The following is a 16,530-nucleotide window of genomic DNA, read 5'->3' as shown; positions in this document are numbered from 1 at the left end:
AGTGTCATAAATAAATTGAGTTTTTCTACTGATATTTCTTGGTGGAACTGCATTTTGTATTTATTTATTCATTTCAAACTACATTTGTATACATATTCACTAATCTATTGTAGCTTTTAAGGCTGTGCCTGTGTTTAGCCATAATAATTAACAAAACATATAAAATAACTTAAAATAATACAAAATAAAAATTAACAATAATAATCCAAATAAAAGAAATAACATTAAGTACTCATGAAACTAATAAAATATAAATAATACAAACGAAGTTACAAACATAAACCAGTATTAAATAATGTATTATTGTTCAAATCAATATAATATAGTACAAAAACATAATTATTATAGTAATTTAAAAATGGAATATAAAATGAATCGATAATGTAACAAAATAACTTTAAACAATATTAAAAAACAAAATGAAACATCAAATTAGAAGTAGAAACGTGGAAAAGTATCAGGAAGGAAAGCAAAAAGGTAATGATTATTTAGTTTAATTCCTCCTCCAATTTTCACCAGTGACCAGATTTTGTCATACCCAACATTATCAGACTGGTAGGAGACCAAACAAATATTTACTATAAAACTTTATAAAGTTATATATTTTATATCTGTTTTTATTAAGTACATTCAAACGATACTTGTTCATATAATTATTATTACATTATGCTTTAATTTGTTTAAATTAGACTTATTTATTCCCATAATTCTGTAAAATCATTATTGACAATCCCTGCTTGCACTTACGTAAGTCGCTCGTAAGAATTATAAATAAAAGTAGAATGAGGAACTTCAGCCCTATTGGAAATTGGATACAAAAACTGTTTTCTTGCGCGCAGTAAAAATTAGAGCATTAAATTGTATTGCAAAGTTTCTTGACAATGTACATTTTTTTTTTTATACATTTCAATAAAAACGCACCACTTTAATCGACGTCACTGGTTCATATGAACCAACCAATGATATGAGATCTATGAAGGATACCCGGTTGGCTTACCGTAAACGAACCAATTGGAAGAACTAATAGAGAAAAACTTCTGACATCACACCCGGAGTTACTTGAGAAATATAAAGCATTAAAAAATCATATCGCTGATAATACGATATATAAATTTTTTTTTTAAAAAATGTTTTTGGCTTAATTTAATAATCTATCAACAAATAAAAAAAATTGAAAAAGACAGTGAACTTCCTTATTAAACTAAATACCTACGGATTTTTATTATTATAATTTAAAAGTGTAATAAATTATGCCATAAGTTAGTTGTACCATTATAGAATTAAGAATAGTTGAACCATCAAATTTCTTGTAAAATTTATTTTATTGATGATAGACATGCGCAGTACCTTTGTCATTATTCCTGGAAAAAAATATAAAGCTACCAAAATTTTTACAATCAAACAAGTAAATTAAAATATGTAATTTATTGTCGATTACACAGTGAAATAGAAACATACAAAGGTAAAATTGATAATTTATTTAGCGTATGGCAAAAGACAAAAAAAATCAACAAAAACAAACACCCTGAAGAGCAGAGTTTGACATTTGCCAAAAGAATTCTATATTTGAAAACAAATTATTTTATGTTTTGGAATTCAAACATTAAGAAGCACCTAGGTTCTTACTTATCAACGAAAAGTAACACCATATTTTTTCCTTTCATCCGAACAGTTTTTTAACGCTTTCACGCACAATCGGGCATTTGGGTTTTAAATGAAATATCAAGCTCTAGTCAAAACCGGCTGGCAGTTAAAAAACGACTAAATACGCTTGGCCATGACTGAGCGTTTGGGCATTTAAGTGTCATAATTTTAGAGGGCTCAGGGTGAGTCGATGTGTACTAATAAATCAATAGTTTTATTTAAGAAAACCGAACCTTTTTCTTTGGTTACATAAAAGCATTATGAAGTACACTTTGTAAATTTACTTAATAGTGTTTTATCTTGAGAGGTAACGCGGTCTGACTTTTCTTCATCCAAACATATTACCGTATTTTCATCTTGGGTTATGGCACTATAAATATTTACCTTCGGCGTATCTCAATATTTTGGTTTATTGATAAATGGCTTATTATGAGAATTATAATCATCCAAAATCCCATAAAAACGTCCAGTTACATCGGCGGTCTTTGGGCGCACGGTATACAAATATGATAGCAATTTTTGAAAAATGCAAAACGTACTGATACAAAAAATTTATTTCCGATACTTACTCCGTTTTCAAAAAATAATGAAATCAGTTCAATTTTGAGGTGCGGAATATGAGACTCTATAATAACATATTACAACAGAGATGAAGAACATTTAAGAGAAGGTAATATAGAAATCCAGGCATCTACAGGGCTTATGACCTGTCAATGGCTGGTTTAAGTGGCCACTTTACACACTGTGTAACATTCACCATTCTGCCTATATTTGAACATCTATATTCCTTCAATTCTTTCATCTGTTGATGTTTGTGAAGTTAAAGAGCTGAAACCTTTATTTATGCGGGTGAGATTCATCTAATTGAATTATTTCACCTACATACTAGGCAACACCTGAAAATATTATTTTTTCAATTTCTATACTTCTTCATGGACCAGGTAATTTATCAACAATATTTTGAGTTTGTCCAAATTTTTGTAGACAAGGACTGGATTCAACTCCCTAGGGAGCTGTTTACATTAACACATTACAACAGAGATGAATAACATTTAAGAGAAGGTAAAGACTCTATAAGTTTATTTTAGTTAGGCATAAAAAGTCCGAAATGCTGTTATCTTTTTTGCATCGTCGGAGAGGCGTCTTCAAGACAGTGAAAGGAAAACAAGGTTCAAATACCTATTTATCGAAATTCCCTGTCACCGCATATCTAATTTTAATTCAATTCAATAATTATTGATATCACACTTTCGATTGTATTCATTATATATATATATATTATATATGTATATACGAGTAGGTATGTATTAAAATCTAGCAAAAGCAAATCATTGTCGTGTTCAGCTCGTAAGCAATATTTTTCAACATGGTCAAAATAATACATTTTATGACTTATAATAATTATCTTTAGTTTTTTGTTTGTCCCTTTACTTTATTGAAGTAAGCACTTGAATTAAAAATGGTTATTACTTTCTCTAGTATAGCAACACAGTAGCAAAAATAGAGTGTCACGTGATCTCAATTTTGACATTTTCCCACGTGCGTCTTAAAGTTTGTTGAAGTTTATTTTATTTTTATCAAAATTCGTCGAGAATGCCGCCTTCTAAAGAGGCATTAAAAAAACGAAAGCACACAAATTCACCAAATATCAAATTAAAAACTAAATCGGAGGAAAGTGATGACGCGGTTGTCAAAAAATCAAATATTCATGTGAGTATTTTAGGGTTAAGCTGTGAAACTTGGTGTCATGTATTTAAATGAAAACTTCGGTAATACACACGAGTTTAAAAAAATATTTTTTTTACTTATAGAATCCGAAAGCACGGCAGCATTTTTCTTTCGGAAGATGTATTTAATACTATCTATATATTATGTAAAGTTCACTCACGATGTTGCATTTGGAGATATTTCTCGTTTTTAGGAAACAGAAGACTTACTCGCATCAGTGAATAATGAGGATGCTGACAGCTCAGATTCGGAAGGAGAGGTTGAGGATTCAGATGGAGAAATGGATGTAAGTCATAAAACAAACCTTTAAAATATTTTGAGCAAACCAATAATACCATAATTTTTCCGTTTCAATGTGTTACACACCAAAAGTATTATGTTTTCGGATTTTCAGATGCGATTTATCACAACAGTGAATAAAAAAAAAACATTGTACCATATTTGATTAATTAATTTTCTTATTTTATAAAATATATTCAAAAACGTGAAAAATCGTTCGTATCTGGCGTGTTAATTTATTTTTTTAATACAATGCTTGAAACATTAATTAACATAAATATATAAAATCAGCTCTAAAACTAAAATAAACCTAATTATTAACCACATTCTTACAAGTTTACATCATTTTGCAAAAATGTTAGAGATGAGACAAATTGATCAATGTAAATTGATCGAATAAAAAAATAATTCATTTGATGTTGTTCATGAAGAAAGTATAAATGTCTTATTTTTTGGTGAATAATTGTCTTGAACACACTATAATAGGCTTGTTTTTGCGTTTTTATATCAATTTTCGTAAACACAGTTTCATGATTGCATGAAAAAACTGATAAAATCGATTTGATCAGTGATCAGTAATTTCCCATCACTAATGACATTAGTTTGACGGCTGTCATTCTAATCAAGCTATATTTTATGGACTATATATACCGTCATTGTGAGGGTATGGATTGTAATCGCCCCCAGAAACAAACACCGTATCTACTTATTTTAAATTTTAATTATAAATTAAATTAAATGACAGTCACCTGTTAATTTAGTTCTTTTTTTTCAGAAACCTATTTTCGATTCTGATAACGATGACGATCTATCATTCGAATCCAGCCCGGGAGAGGTAATTTGATTTTTAAAACTTGTTTTTACCAAATTTAGGTTTTCAAGGGAAATGTTTAAGACTGGATTTTCTTTAAACGGAGGAACTTTTGTTGGAAACATATTTCTTGTAAATGGAATATTTGTGTTGGATATCATGATTTTATTATATGTTTTTCGAATAATGCTTGTTTTATTATTACTCCATTTGTCCAAACTTTATTAATGTACCTTCTGATTTCAGGAAACCATTGCATCTTTTAGACAAATATTAATAATTATATACGGACATGTTTATTTTTTTAATTTTCTTATTTATTTAGTTCAATGATAATAATCATTGTCTAATATAGTATTAACAACACATATAGTATTGTCGGATTCCGCATTCAGGAAGATGTTCAAATCAATTTTTACGTGTCTATAGTATATCTTCATTTTTATAGGACAGTGAAGATGATGGTGATGAAGAAGATGATCGATCTAGTGATGAATCAGAATCTGGATTTGAACAGGATTCTAGTGACGAAGGCTCTGAAACAAAATCTAATAAAGCAACTAAAAAGAATAAAGAAACAAAATCAGATGTAAAAAATGCAAAAGCAAAAACACTAGAAGTTTCTAAAAAATCTAAAGATAAAAAAGCAGAGATTCCACAAAAAAAATCTCCTGTCATTTCTAAACAAAATACATCCAATAAAATAAAAACTAAATCAACAAAAAGTATCGATACAACTAAAGAAAAAGGTGGTGGTACAGCAAGTAGTGTTCATAAATTAAACAAGAAAGGTGTTGGTGTAAATGGGAATGAATCAAAAGTTGAAAGTAAAGATGACGAAGATGACACTGAAACTAAAAAAGGTTTGTAAATTTATTTGAGATATTAAATTAGTATTAATTTATCATTAGATCTTTGTAGAGTAAAGAAAAAAATACACACATATATTAGTGATGCAAAAAATATGAATCAGCACATTTTTTTTTTTGATTTTATTTAAAATCTACCAAATATTATCATTTGTTCTCTGTATCTCTACACTTATTTGCCCCAATATACCCTTATCCTGATAATTGATTAAGTAAATCAGTTTATTCAGTGACCATTAGTCAGTCTGCGAAAACTATGAAATATGTATTATGTATAGTGAAGAATCCATTTTTAAATAACGACAAAACCTTATCAGAAATCAAACCATGAAACTCATGCATTAGAGTCATATTTAATTGTTGACAAGATAAATTAAAACTAGTGTTTAAATGGTTGTGTACAGTGCATATGAATGACTAATAAGCCTACGTTAATTTGTTTGTGCCTCTCGAAAAACCAAGTAAACATACTAATTTAATTTGTGTTACTCACACACATAAGCAGAGGTTTATTCAAGATTTGAGTGGACTTTATGCATTTCTGGAGTACTCATTTTGTTTTTGTTTTTTTTTTTAAGATGAATATTTAAGTGATGACTCATCAGATGAAGAAGACCGCAGAAATACAATAGGCGATGTCCCGTTACATTGGTATAAAGACTATCCACACATAGGTTATGATTGGGATGGTAAACAAATTCTAAAACCTCCTCAGCGAGATCAAATAGAAGAATTTTTAAAGTAAGTTTGAACTTGACAAATTTCCTTATGACTTAATGCCTTTTGATTTTTTAAAAAACTTTTCACTTATGTGAAGATTAACCACAATCCACAATAAATTGATGGTAAATCTTCCAAAAAAATGTACCAAAAATTCTTCACACGTTTAGTGCTGTTATGTATTGTCTGTTTTACATTAATTTTGCTAATCATAGTTATTCATAATTAAATATTACATATATTTATGTATTTGACAATCAAATTTAAAGTTAGAGAAACATCATCAAATCAAACAAAGACAGGCGCCGTGGTGCAGTTGGTTAGACGGCCAACTGTGAAACTGGTTTCGCAGGTTCGATTCTCGCCAGTTGCAAGAAAAAAAATCCAAGAAAGATTTTTTCCTCAATTGGTCGGAGTGTTGTGTGTATTTTTCATTACCTCCTTTCATATCCCCTCTATCCCACCTTCTGACAAGCCTCAAAATGGAGGCTTAGCGGGTTATTACTTTAAAAAAATTGAATCGGTCCAACATCATGTGCTTACAAAAGTAGCATGAATGTTTGGCTTAGAGAGGGGTGACTATTTGTTCACTGATATGAAGTCAGTGTTGAATATTTAGAGTCTACAAAACTTAGTACTTACATTGACTTGATTTATATATTCAGTATATTGAAGTGCTGTTCCACGATCAGCCTATGTTTGTTCTGTAACAAACTATGGCCTTAATGCACTAGTATTCTATATTTGTCGTATTGTATCTATGTATCATATAATATCTGGATATTTTCGGTTTAAGTCTACCACAGTTGAAACGAGCGCTAAATTAAGAGCCCAGATCTTGTCTTGAAGTCATTGAATGTTTGATCAAAGCTCTGTTGTTTGTTGTTTTGTCTCCTATATTTGTAATTTTGACTTAATTTCAAATGTATCTTGTTAACCTTTATAAATGGACAATGGTCCGTTAATAAATAAGTAAATACAACTGAAAGTTGAACCAATAATATTTACCTGTTTATTTTTGTCAGTTTTTTTTATTGATTTAAAAAAATATTTTGTTTTGTTTACAGACGGTGTGAGGATCCAGACTTTTGGCGGACGGTAAATGATCCTCTGACAGGACAAGATGTTATCCTCAGCAAGGCGGATTTGGAGATCCTGGCAAGGTTGAGACATGGCAGAACTCCTGATCCATCCTACGAAGATTATCCCGTAAGAGTCTTTTATTAATAAATCCATATTATTGTATTTTTACTAATTTTAATAAATTGATAATTTATTTATTGATGATTGGTCATTTAATACATATATGTATAATATGCACCAGGGGCGAATTTTCAAAATAAGCGATTATGCACAGCTTACTATTATAATTGACTTTCGATAATAATGTTTTATAGTAAATATGTTTATGCGGAAATAAATAAAATTATTTTTATTTATAATAAATCACCAACACCGATTATATCTTCCTACAAAAAATATCTATTAAGTGCGCCCAGCGCCTTAATGCAACAATGAACTGGAATAAACTTGCTATGCTTTTTGGTAAAATAAATTGTCAAAACAAATATTTCTTGCATCAAAATTTACATACCATTACTACTACAGCAGTGTAGTGACAAATTAGCTTCTTTGTTTTTAGCTATTTTATTATATAGATTAAATGATGCGATGTAATGAGCTTTTCAACATTTAAAAAAGGCTGACACAGATGTCAGAATTGAAGACATGAATGGATGGAAGGCGTTATGTCGTAATTTTTTTTAAAAGCCAACTTCACCATGCAAAAAGTAGCAGTAAACTGATTTTGAGAATTAATGAAAGTGTTATTGTACTGGTGTTCAAAACATTAACCCCAGATGTCTCTGCTGTTTGTTTTTATCAAATAACACCTTTATCCACTCATGTCTCAATTATTCATTTACTTTTGTTTTATTGCGTTTGTCATTTTGTCCGTAGGAATGGGTGGAGTGGTTTACGAGTATAGTTCTCCCAACTCCAGTTCGAGCATTTCCCGAACACAAGAGGTCCTTCCTACCCTCTCAGTTAGAGCAGCGTCAGGTCAATAGGCTGGTCCGCGCGCTGCGAGCTGGGTGGATCAAGACCAGAGAACAAGATAGAATAGACAGAGAAAAGAAAAAGGTAATTTGGCATGTATTAAAAAATATAAAATAGTGTATATATTTTGTTAATATTGTTCACTTTATAGTTATTTATCTTTTTTTTCTTTGATCAATTGCCCCAAGGTTATGAAGCTAATGAACTAGAATGGTTACGTATCATCAGGTTTCTGGCACAAATTGGTAACTACTAATTTTTGTATAATGTGATGTCTTCATAAATGGCATCAAATAATCTTTATTTAAAAAGTGAATAAAAATAATTCATATTATCTAAATACAAAAATAATGTTTTGTAATATCAGTTTCAGTTTTATTTGAATTGTTGATTTGGAAAGAGCTTTTAACTCTTAAAGTGCAATATTTTTTTATTTTTTTTTACGGACTTAGTCCATTCAAAAAATGTTTAACACATATCCTTATAATACATACAGGCATAATTGCAATAAAATAAATAAATAAAAAAATTAAAGCTAGGATGAAAAATTAAATAATATCTCACATCTAGTAAAATGTATTTACCAACTTGTGCCAGAAACCATATGATATTAAGTTAATAACTCTTAGAACAGAAAATCCGTGGGTAATGTATTAACTCCCTTTATTGCATACATATTCCTAAATATGCCTTGTATTGAATCTTCAGGAAACCCGTTTCTACATGTTATGGAGTACTGATGACCAGGCTGAAGAAATGAGAAGGATTAGGAATCACATTCCGGCACCTAAACGGGCCCTTCCTGGACATGCGGAGAGTTACAATCCTCCTCCTGAGTACTTACTTGATGAAAGAGAGGTATGCATATCGTAGTACAATATGTATGTAAATAAAATATAACACCGGTACAACCATACTGTCAGATACGTGAAGATATAAAACTGTTTTAATTGTCTCTTAATCAATACTTTAAAATAATTCTGTTTTACTTTTTTCTCAGATGAAACAATGGAAGAGAATGGAGAACGTGCCGTGGAAAAGGAAATACACTTTCTTGCCACAAAAGTACGCCTCTCTTCGTGAAGTTCCAGCATATTCCAGATACACTCGAGAGCGTTTCCTTCGTTGTTTAGATCTGTATCTAGCACCTCGCGCTATTAAAATGAGGGTAAATATAAAAATAGATCCTTTAGATGACACATTTGTGCAATACTAGAATGAAGATGCTGAAATGAACAAACTCATCATTCATAAAGTTTCAATTGCTGATAGTGTTTTCCTAGATTTTTATTCTATGATATTTGCAGATATTTCGGACTATTGTAGCATTTATTATCGGGGTTAATTTGTACCAGTGAAAAATCATGTATATAATTAAAATAACTTAGATCCGGGTTTTGGTCCCAGGGAGAAGCAGAAATAATGTAAAAATGCTTCACGTTATCACATAAATCAGTCTAGATCAAGCATGTCAAACTCAAAGGCTGACATGGGCCAAATATTGAAGGTTTAAGTTTACGTGGGGCGCAAAAAAAGGAAAGAAAAACAGCATTTTCATAGAAACATTGATTTATTTTGATTGGTATAGACAGGTAGTATTAAAAAAACAAGACAATGAATAATGGTATTTAAAAGGATATGAAATTGTACAAAGTTAAATCATGTTCCAATCATCTAATCTCTAATATGTGATTTCAGCTCACAATCGAACCTCATCAACTCGTCCCCAAGCTACCCAATCCTCAGGATCTTCAGCCTTTCCCTACCCACGAGAGTATGGTGTACCGAGGGCACACGGATATTGTGCGCTGCATCGATGTAGACCCCACAGGCCAATATATGTACTCCGGGTGTGATGATGGAACTGTCAAAAGTAAGTTTCTCCTCACTTAGAGATTACACCTTCAACGTCCAACGAATAACGATATATTCTATTAAGATTTTTAAAAAAGAATTATTTCATAGTATCATTATATTTGTCAAAAAAAAACACTATTTTCTGCTATCGATACTTATAATGCTCATATCGCACATCCGATAAAATAGTTGTACCTATAAAAAATCTGATTTTAGTTAAGTAATACAGAATATATTATTTATAGAAATCTCATATGCTGAAAAATGAGATAATTCTACTTTTTTGATTTACCCGCTTGATGGGTGTATGACCCACTTACACTAACACTTATTTGAGCATCGCCGTTGTCAAACAGTGTCATATTTTTAACAATTTTTATTATTTTTATGACAACAAAGATTAGTAAAAAATAATATATTTTTTTAAGACAAATCGAAATATATATGACACATTGGCATTGCTTTAAAGCAGTGTTTTTCAACCTGCAGGTCGCGACCCTCAGAGGGTATACGAGTAGTATAATAAAGTTGTGGTTCTGGGGGTCCCATAAAAATACTGTATTTAAAGTGTGCTAAGAAAAACAAAAAAATTCATTGAAAAATATGTGGTTTTAGGATAACGTTTTTTTTTTGGTGTTTAGGCTCTCCTAGAAATTCGGCTTTTTTGAGTAATTACTTAATTTTATCAGATGGATGATGTACTTCAGATAATGAATTTTGTCTCTTTTCAAACATAAAAAAAAGTGGCAGGAATTTTTTATTTGGTTTTGTAATTACCCGTGTAAGTAAGTAAGCCTGTATTGAAGCAGTAATTTAATTATTTTTTGCTAACCAGTATCAGCATGCATTCAATAAAGCACATATACCATTTATCGCTATCTTCTACGGTAGTTTCACAATCAATTTTTAAAAATCGATTTAGGAGTTTATTTCTGTGCGCAATGTATTGTTAAAAATGAGGATTTTTTTCTCTTTATTTTACAGTATGGGAAGTTAGCACCGGACGTTGCTTGAAGACCACAAAAATTGGTGACGAAGCAGTAAAGAGTGTACAGGCTTCTCCCGTGACTTCTCTCTCTCTCCTCGCCATTACCTGCGGCCAACGAATGCTGCTTTTCTCACCGGGTAAGGGAGTCGGAGACCACAAGGTCGCTGAGAGAACCGACGAGTTGCTGGCAGAGGCTCCCGATAACTCTGAATATATCGGTATGTATAATGTACTACTTACTATAATAAATTCCCAAGCGTAATAATTATCCAATTGAACACTGATATTTGAAGCACAAACTGCAAATTTTCAAGTTAAATCACTTAAGTAGTTATATATTTATTTAGTATAAAATATGTTATATTATTTGTTTGTCGAGACTTAAAAAATATTTAAATATTTATAAATACTGACCTGCTTCTCGTTTTATGATTTTGAACTGTAGGTATACTATAGACCCCCTTAAAATGATCTCTCATGGGGTTTCACAAACTACCTAAATATTATTTTTATCATTCCAATTTTTTTTCTAGCCGATGAAAGGATTCGAACAGCTGTTCAGTGGGAAACGGTATCACCAGAGTTGTGGAAGTTAGGCATTAGAATCAGCGTCAGTCACTTCAAAGAAGTTAAGCAGGTAATTTACTTGTGTATCATAAAAGATTCCCTTTAGAAATATACCAAAAATTTGGCACGTTAATCCTGTTCCTGAAAAAATTTAAAACATTGATTTATAGTATAATATGTTCTGCTAAAATCAAATTCACAAGTTACTATAACGTTGCATAATTTATGTAATGTTCAGGCGACTCAAATATCAGTTGATCACGCAAAGGAACCATTTATATGTCATATAAAAAATATGTTTTATAAATTAAAACTAATTTTGAAATTTACCTAACCTAACCTATTTTTTTTATTTCTGACAAAAACAACACAGTTTAACTAATATTTTTTGTCTAGAATTATTTTAAGAGCAACATGTCTTGCAGTTACATTGCACATGATCAGTTGGAATTCTATAATAAAACATAAAAGAAAAAGCAAAATTAAAATTTTCGAACAGCATTAATTTTAGATAATTAACTTAGGTATTTATTTTGAGAAAAATCACTAAATTTCAGTGATTTTACACAAAATGTAAGACAAATATATAGGATTTTGTTAGTTGTTATTAGAGGATCTTCTACACTAGTTGAAGATTGCAGAAGAATGGATGTTGATATTCTATATGTATTTAGTATATATGGTGAATATACTAAAGAACTGTGAGAACTAATCAAACTGGATGATGTGACTAGATGAACACTGAACAATGATGTTGATACGACCCGTTCCTTTTATATGTCACGATCTTTTGTTCTGGACGTCTCTATGGCGGGGGTGAAGTTGATGCACTGTCACTTTTCAACTAATTTCGTTATTAAGAGTTCTGTGTGTAATAAGCTGGTCTTGGACAATGTAATGTATTGTGTTATAAACAGAAAATGCTAAGTTGCTTTCTTCAGTCGACGCTCTAGATTTCTGGTAAAATAATGCGCGTGTGTGTGTGTGATTGGCATATGGACATTGTAACCATAAATATTAGGGGGCCTCTATGGTGTAGTGGTCAAGACGCTTGACTCACGGGAACATGAACATTTTATGTGATTTTTCTCAATCCTGGGTGTTCACCACTGGGATTGGGCCTCCTGGCCTGCTGTGGTGCAAAACAAAAAAAAATGTTTAATTTATTTTTTCAGGTTGTTTGGCACGGCCGAGGTGACTACGTGTGTGTTGTGTTACCAGATGGAGCCAACCGCTCTGTAGTAGTGCATCAAGTTTCCCGAAGAAGGTCGCAGCTACCATTCTCCAGAGCCAAGGGAATGGTCCAATGTGCTCTGTTCCACCCGATACGACCATTCCTTTTTGTCGCTGTAAGTCAAATCTAAATAAGAGAACTTCTAAAATTATCATGCATTTATTATTGAATACTTAATTTGAGATGGTTAAAAGCACAAACACTACTATCTATGATTACTTTTTGGGAAGACTAACAAAACACATTCAACGGAAGTCTTTTCGCTACCTGTTATACCACGCACAAGTTGCACATTGAACTTAAAAGAAATAGTCTCTTTGCTACTGGATTTGTTGGTCTTCCCAAAAACAGTGATCATGGACAGTGGCGTTTTTTGATTTTAACCCCCCATTTGTGAAATTATAACATGTTAGTGGAGATTTTTTTCTCGTAGAATCTGCTCATATGGACACATATCGCAACCTTCTTATTTTTTATTTAAAATATTTCACTTCCGATTGGGCCGTAGTTTATGGTTTGAAGTAAAGATGCTGAATGCAGGCAGAATGGTAATATTTACTCAGTGTGTAAATCGATCACTTAAACCAACCAATAACAGGTTATAAGTCCCGTAAATGCCTGGATTTCTATATTTTCTTCTTTATCTTTGTTATTATATGTTTTGTGGTATAATTTTTACACTTTCATTATTTTTTTCCGCATCTGCTCCTAAGTGGAGCATGTGGACATTATCAGACGCCTCTAGGAGACTATCGCCAGCCAGCACTCTCACCTCCTCCCACATCAACCCTGTTTCCCTCAGATCGGCCAAATAAAACCGAAAGATTGTCATCGACGGTCTTCCAAGACGGCGGGACCCCGTGAGTGTGGAGAAGAGGCAACTCGGGTTAAGGCTCTTCCGAGGCACCCGCAACATGTGTCCAAGCCAGATCCACCGCCGCACACTCAAAACGCTCATTATAGACTCTTTATTATAATATTTTTTCTCTGTTTTCAGACCCAACGTATTGTAAGAGTATACGATCTTGTAAAACAGGAGTTAGTTAAAAAACTTCTCACCTCAGCACAGTGGATCAGTTGTATGGCAATACACCCCGCAGGCGACAACTTACTTGTCGCTTCTTATGACAGAAAAATGATGTGGTCAGTTTTATTAAAATATTTTTCAAATGCCATTTTCTTCTATCGAATGTTTAAAATGTTTAAGTTAGCTAAGGATGTTCCATTATGAAAACTTGTATGATGATAGAATCACAATTTTTTACTTTAATTTTTTAAACTTATATTTGATATCTTAATAATTGACCAGCGATAAAAACGAATGTGAAATTTTACGACTGATAAAATTTTTGTGAAATAAAAATGTATTTCAATAAAAATACTCAACGTTTAATCCAGTATTTATATACAGTAAATTCCTACTTGCTCAGAAAACTCTTAAGCCTTTATAACCTAACTTAATAATGCCTTGTTTTTGTATTCAGGTTTGATCTCGATCTCTCAAGCAAACCGTACCAGACACTTCGACTCCATAGTGCAGCTGTGCGAGGTGTCGCCTTCCACAAGAGATATCCCCTTTTCGCATCCGGATCTGATGATAGAAAGCTCATCATATCCCATGGAATGGTGTATAAGTAAGTTTCGGTCTTTTTTTTTATGCACCTGCCTAATATATTATTTTTTTCACATTTAATTACTTAGATTTAGATAGTTTATATTACATGATATTTACATTTGTATCAAATTACTACAGTAAACCTAGCACTTCTTCAATTTATTCTACATAATTTCAGGTATCTTATGGTACATTTTTATACATTTATACACCAAAAAATCTTAAAATTTTGTATTTTAAAAATATTGTTAATTTAATTTATACTTATTTCAAGTATTTTTTATAAAATCAGTGTTTTTAGTTATGTTATACCTCTCTCTTCAATCCGTACCTCATGTCTGAGGATGGTGATTACACCTGACTCCAGGCATGGCTCGTTTGTGGACAGTCTTCCTGCATCTGGAACGGTCTTGTGCTCTTCTATAGGCATTCGTCAGTGATGATTCTAATGATTCAGTGACTGTGCCGCTCCATCTTGTTGATTGACGTCCACGCGACCTTGTCGTAATAGTTTTCTCCAAACTATCAGAGTTCCCCTGGAAATATGCCCAAAAAACTGCAGGATTCTTTTCTCGCATATGGATGTTAGTCTTTCTCCTATGTCCAGTTCCTGGAGTATAGATGCATTCGTACGTCTGGCCGTCCACGGAATCTGCAGCATTCGCCGCCAACACAACATTTCGACAGCTTCGATCTTTTCTTTTCAGATTCTCTCAGTGGCCAACACTCCACACCGTACACGAACACTAAGAAAACCAAGACCTTCACCAGTCTCTTTTTGGTGTGAATGGTTATTCTGTGATTCTTCCAGATCTTCACCAGCCGACTCGTAGCACTTTTGGCAATACCTATACGTCGCCGTATTTCACCTCATATAACACCATGTTATACCTACGTAATTTGAAAAAGCTACATGGCATATTAATTAACAGTTTTTTTTTATTTTAACAGTGATCTTCTCCAGAATCCTCTGATAGTTCCCCTGAAGCAGCTGCAGACTCATGAAGCTCATGAGGACTTCGGTATCCTCGGAGTTACCTTCCACCCACTCCAACCCTGGGTATTCTCAGCGGGAGCCGATTGCACTATTCGACTATATACATAGATTTATTATCACACACAATTAAATAAATATTTTTAATTATTTACTAATGGCATTTTATTTATTTCCTTGTTTCATCCCTATATATATTATATTCTCAGGTAAATGTAGAACCGATGACACTAAATTAAATAGTCACTTTACAAATGCGTAATATATGGCATTACAACATGAGAAATATTGCCTTTCTTGCTTGCATTTTCTAAAGAACCTTATCGTTATGCTACGCATAAAATTTCTATCGCGTGTAATGTGAAAATGCTTTAATGAGAAACTTCAGCCCCACAGGAAATTGGATACAAAGGATGTTTTCTTACGCGCGGTAAAAATTGGAGCATTAAATTAAAGCAAAGTTTCTTGAAAATGTATGAAAAAAATGCTTTAGTTAAAACGAACTACTTTGAACGACGTCACTAGGTCATAGGATAAGAGAATTTCCGGTTTACTTATCATCAAAGGACCAATCGCAGAACTAACAGAGAAGAAGCGGAAGAGAACTTGAGTCACATGTGGATTCATTTCAGAAATATAAAACTAAAATCATAGCGCTGATAAGACGATACAAAAAAAAGAGAAAAACAAAATTTTGGCTTAGTTTAATAGTCTATTAACAAATAAATAAAAAAAATGAAAAACAACTGAACTTCCTCATTACACTATCGCTGTGAAATGCAAAACAGGTATATGTATCTATTTATCGTTTCAAAAGTTTATGCCTTTAACAAAATACAAAGCACTTGTGTATGTAAAAAAAATTAACATAAAATTTCAAAGGTAAATATGGAAAAAAAATTCTAACATTTAAACCCATAACTTCAGCATACGAGACAAAATAAAAGAAGGTAAAAATAATAAGTTTTAGAGTGACAGAGGCAATGTATTATAATGTATTTATTTATATTAAGGTAATCAGCGCCTGAGATAGTTAATAATTGCAATTGGAAAATAAATACTTAAAATAATTTCTGATTTTTATTTCAATAAGAATAATGAAATGAATCTACATTATTTTCATATTTGTTTGCTAACATTTGAAGCCGTGAAAAAAGTGAGCATTA

At 31.8% G+C, this 16,530-nt stretch overlaps 1 protein-coding gene across 1 annotated transcript; it reads left to right on the top strand.

Moving 5' to 3' along the window:
• Nucleotides 1–3,134: 3,134 nt before the first annotated feature.
• On the top strand, nt 3,135–15,516 carry LOC148277542 (ribosome biogenesis protein BOP1 homolog). The gene is made up of 16 exons (XM_088232746.1): nt 3,135–3,354; nt 3,566–3,658; nt 4,427–4,486; nt 4,911–5,325; nt 5,910–6,072; nt 7,119–7,260; nt 8,011–8,193; nt 8,818–8,967; nt 9,110–9,277; nt 9,808–9,982; nt 10,951–11,172; nt 11,488–11,591; nt 12,697–12,870; nt 13,753–13,898; nt 14,240–14,389; nt 15,322–15,516. Exons 1-16 carry the CDS (start codon nt 3,238–3,240, stop codon nt 15,473–15,475), a joined length of 2,616 nt encoding a protein of 871 aa, XP_088088872.1. The 5' UTR covers nt 3,135–3,237; the 3' UTR covers nt 15,476–15,516.
• Nucleotides 15,517–16,530: the final 1,014 nt, after the last annotated feature.

This window comes from Micrasema longulum, unplaced genomic scaffold (assembly GCF_059751315.1).
Source record: "Micrasema longulum isolate JH-2025_06_02 unplaced genomic scaffold, ASM5975131v1 h1tg001015l, whole genome shotgun sequence".
NCBI classification, from domain to species: domain Eukaryota; kingdom Metazoa; phylum Arthropoda; class Insecta; order Trichoptera; family Brachycentridae; genus Micrasema; species Micrasema longulum.
Note: the sequence above shows the minus strand (reverse complement) of the source record. Positions and strands in the feature narration are given on the sequence as shown.

What these genes read in the sequence shown, in the direction of transcription:
- LOC148277542 (XM_088232746.1), top strand. Translation starts at nt 3,238, where the DNA reads ATGCCGCCTTCTAAAGAGGCATTAAAAAAACGAAAGCACACAAATTCA. An exon ending in TCAAAAAATCAAATATTCAT is followed by an intron (nt 3,355 to 3,565) that starts GTGAGTATTTTA and finishes TCTCGTTTTTAG; the next exon opens with GAAACAGAAGACTTACTCGC. An exon ending in CGATAACTCTGAATATATCG is followed by an intron (nt 11,173 to 11,487) that starts GTATGTATAATG and finishes TTTTTTTTCTAG; the next exon opens with CCGATGAAAGGATTCGAACA.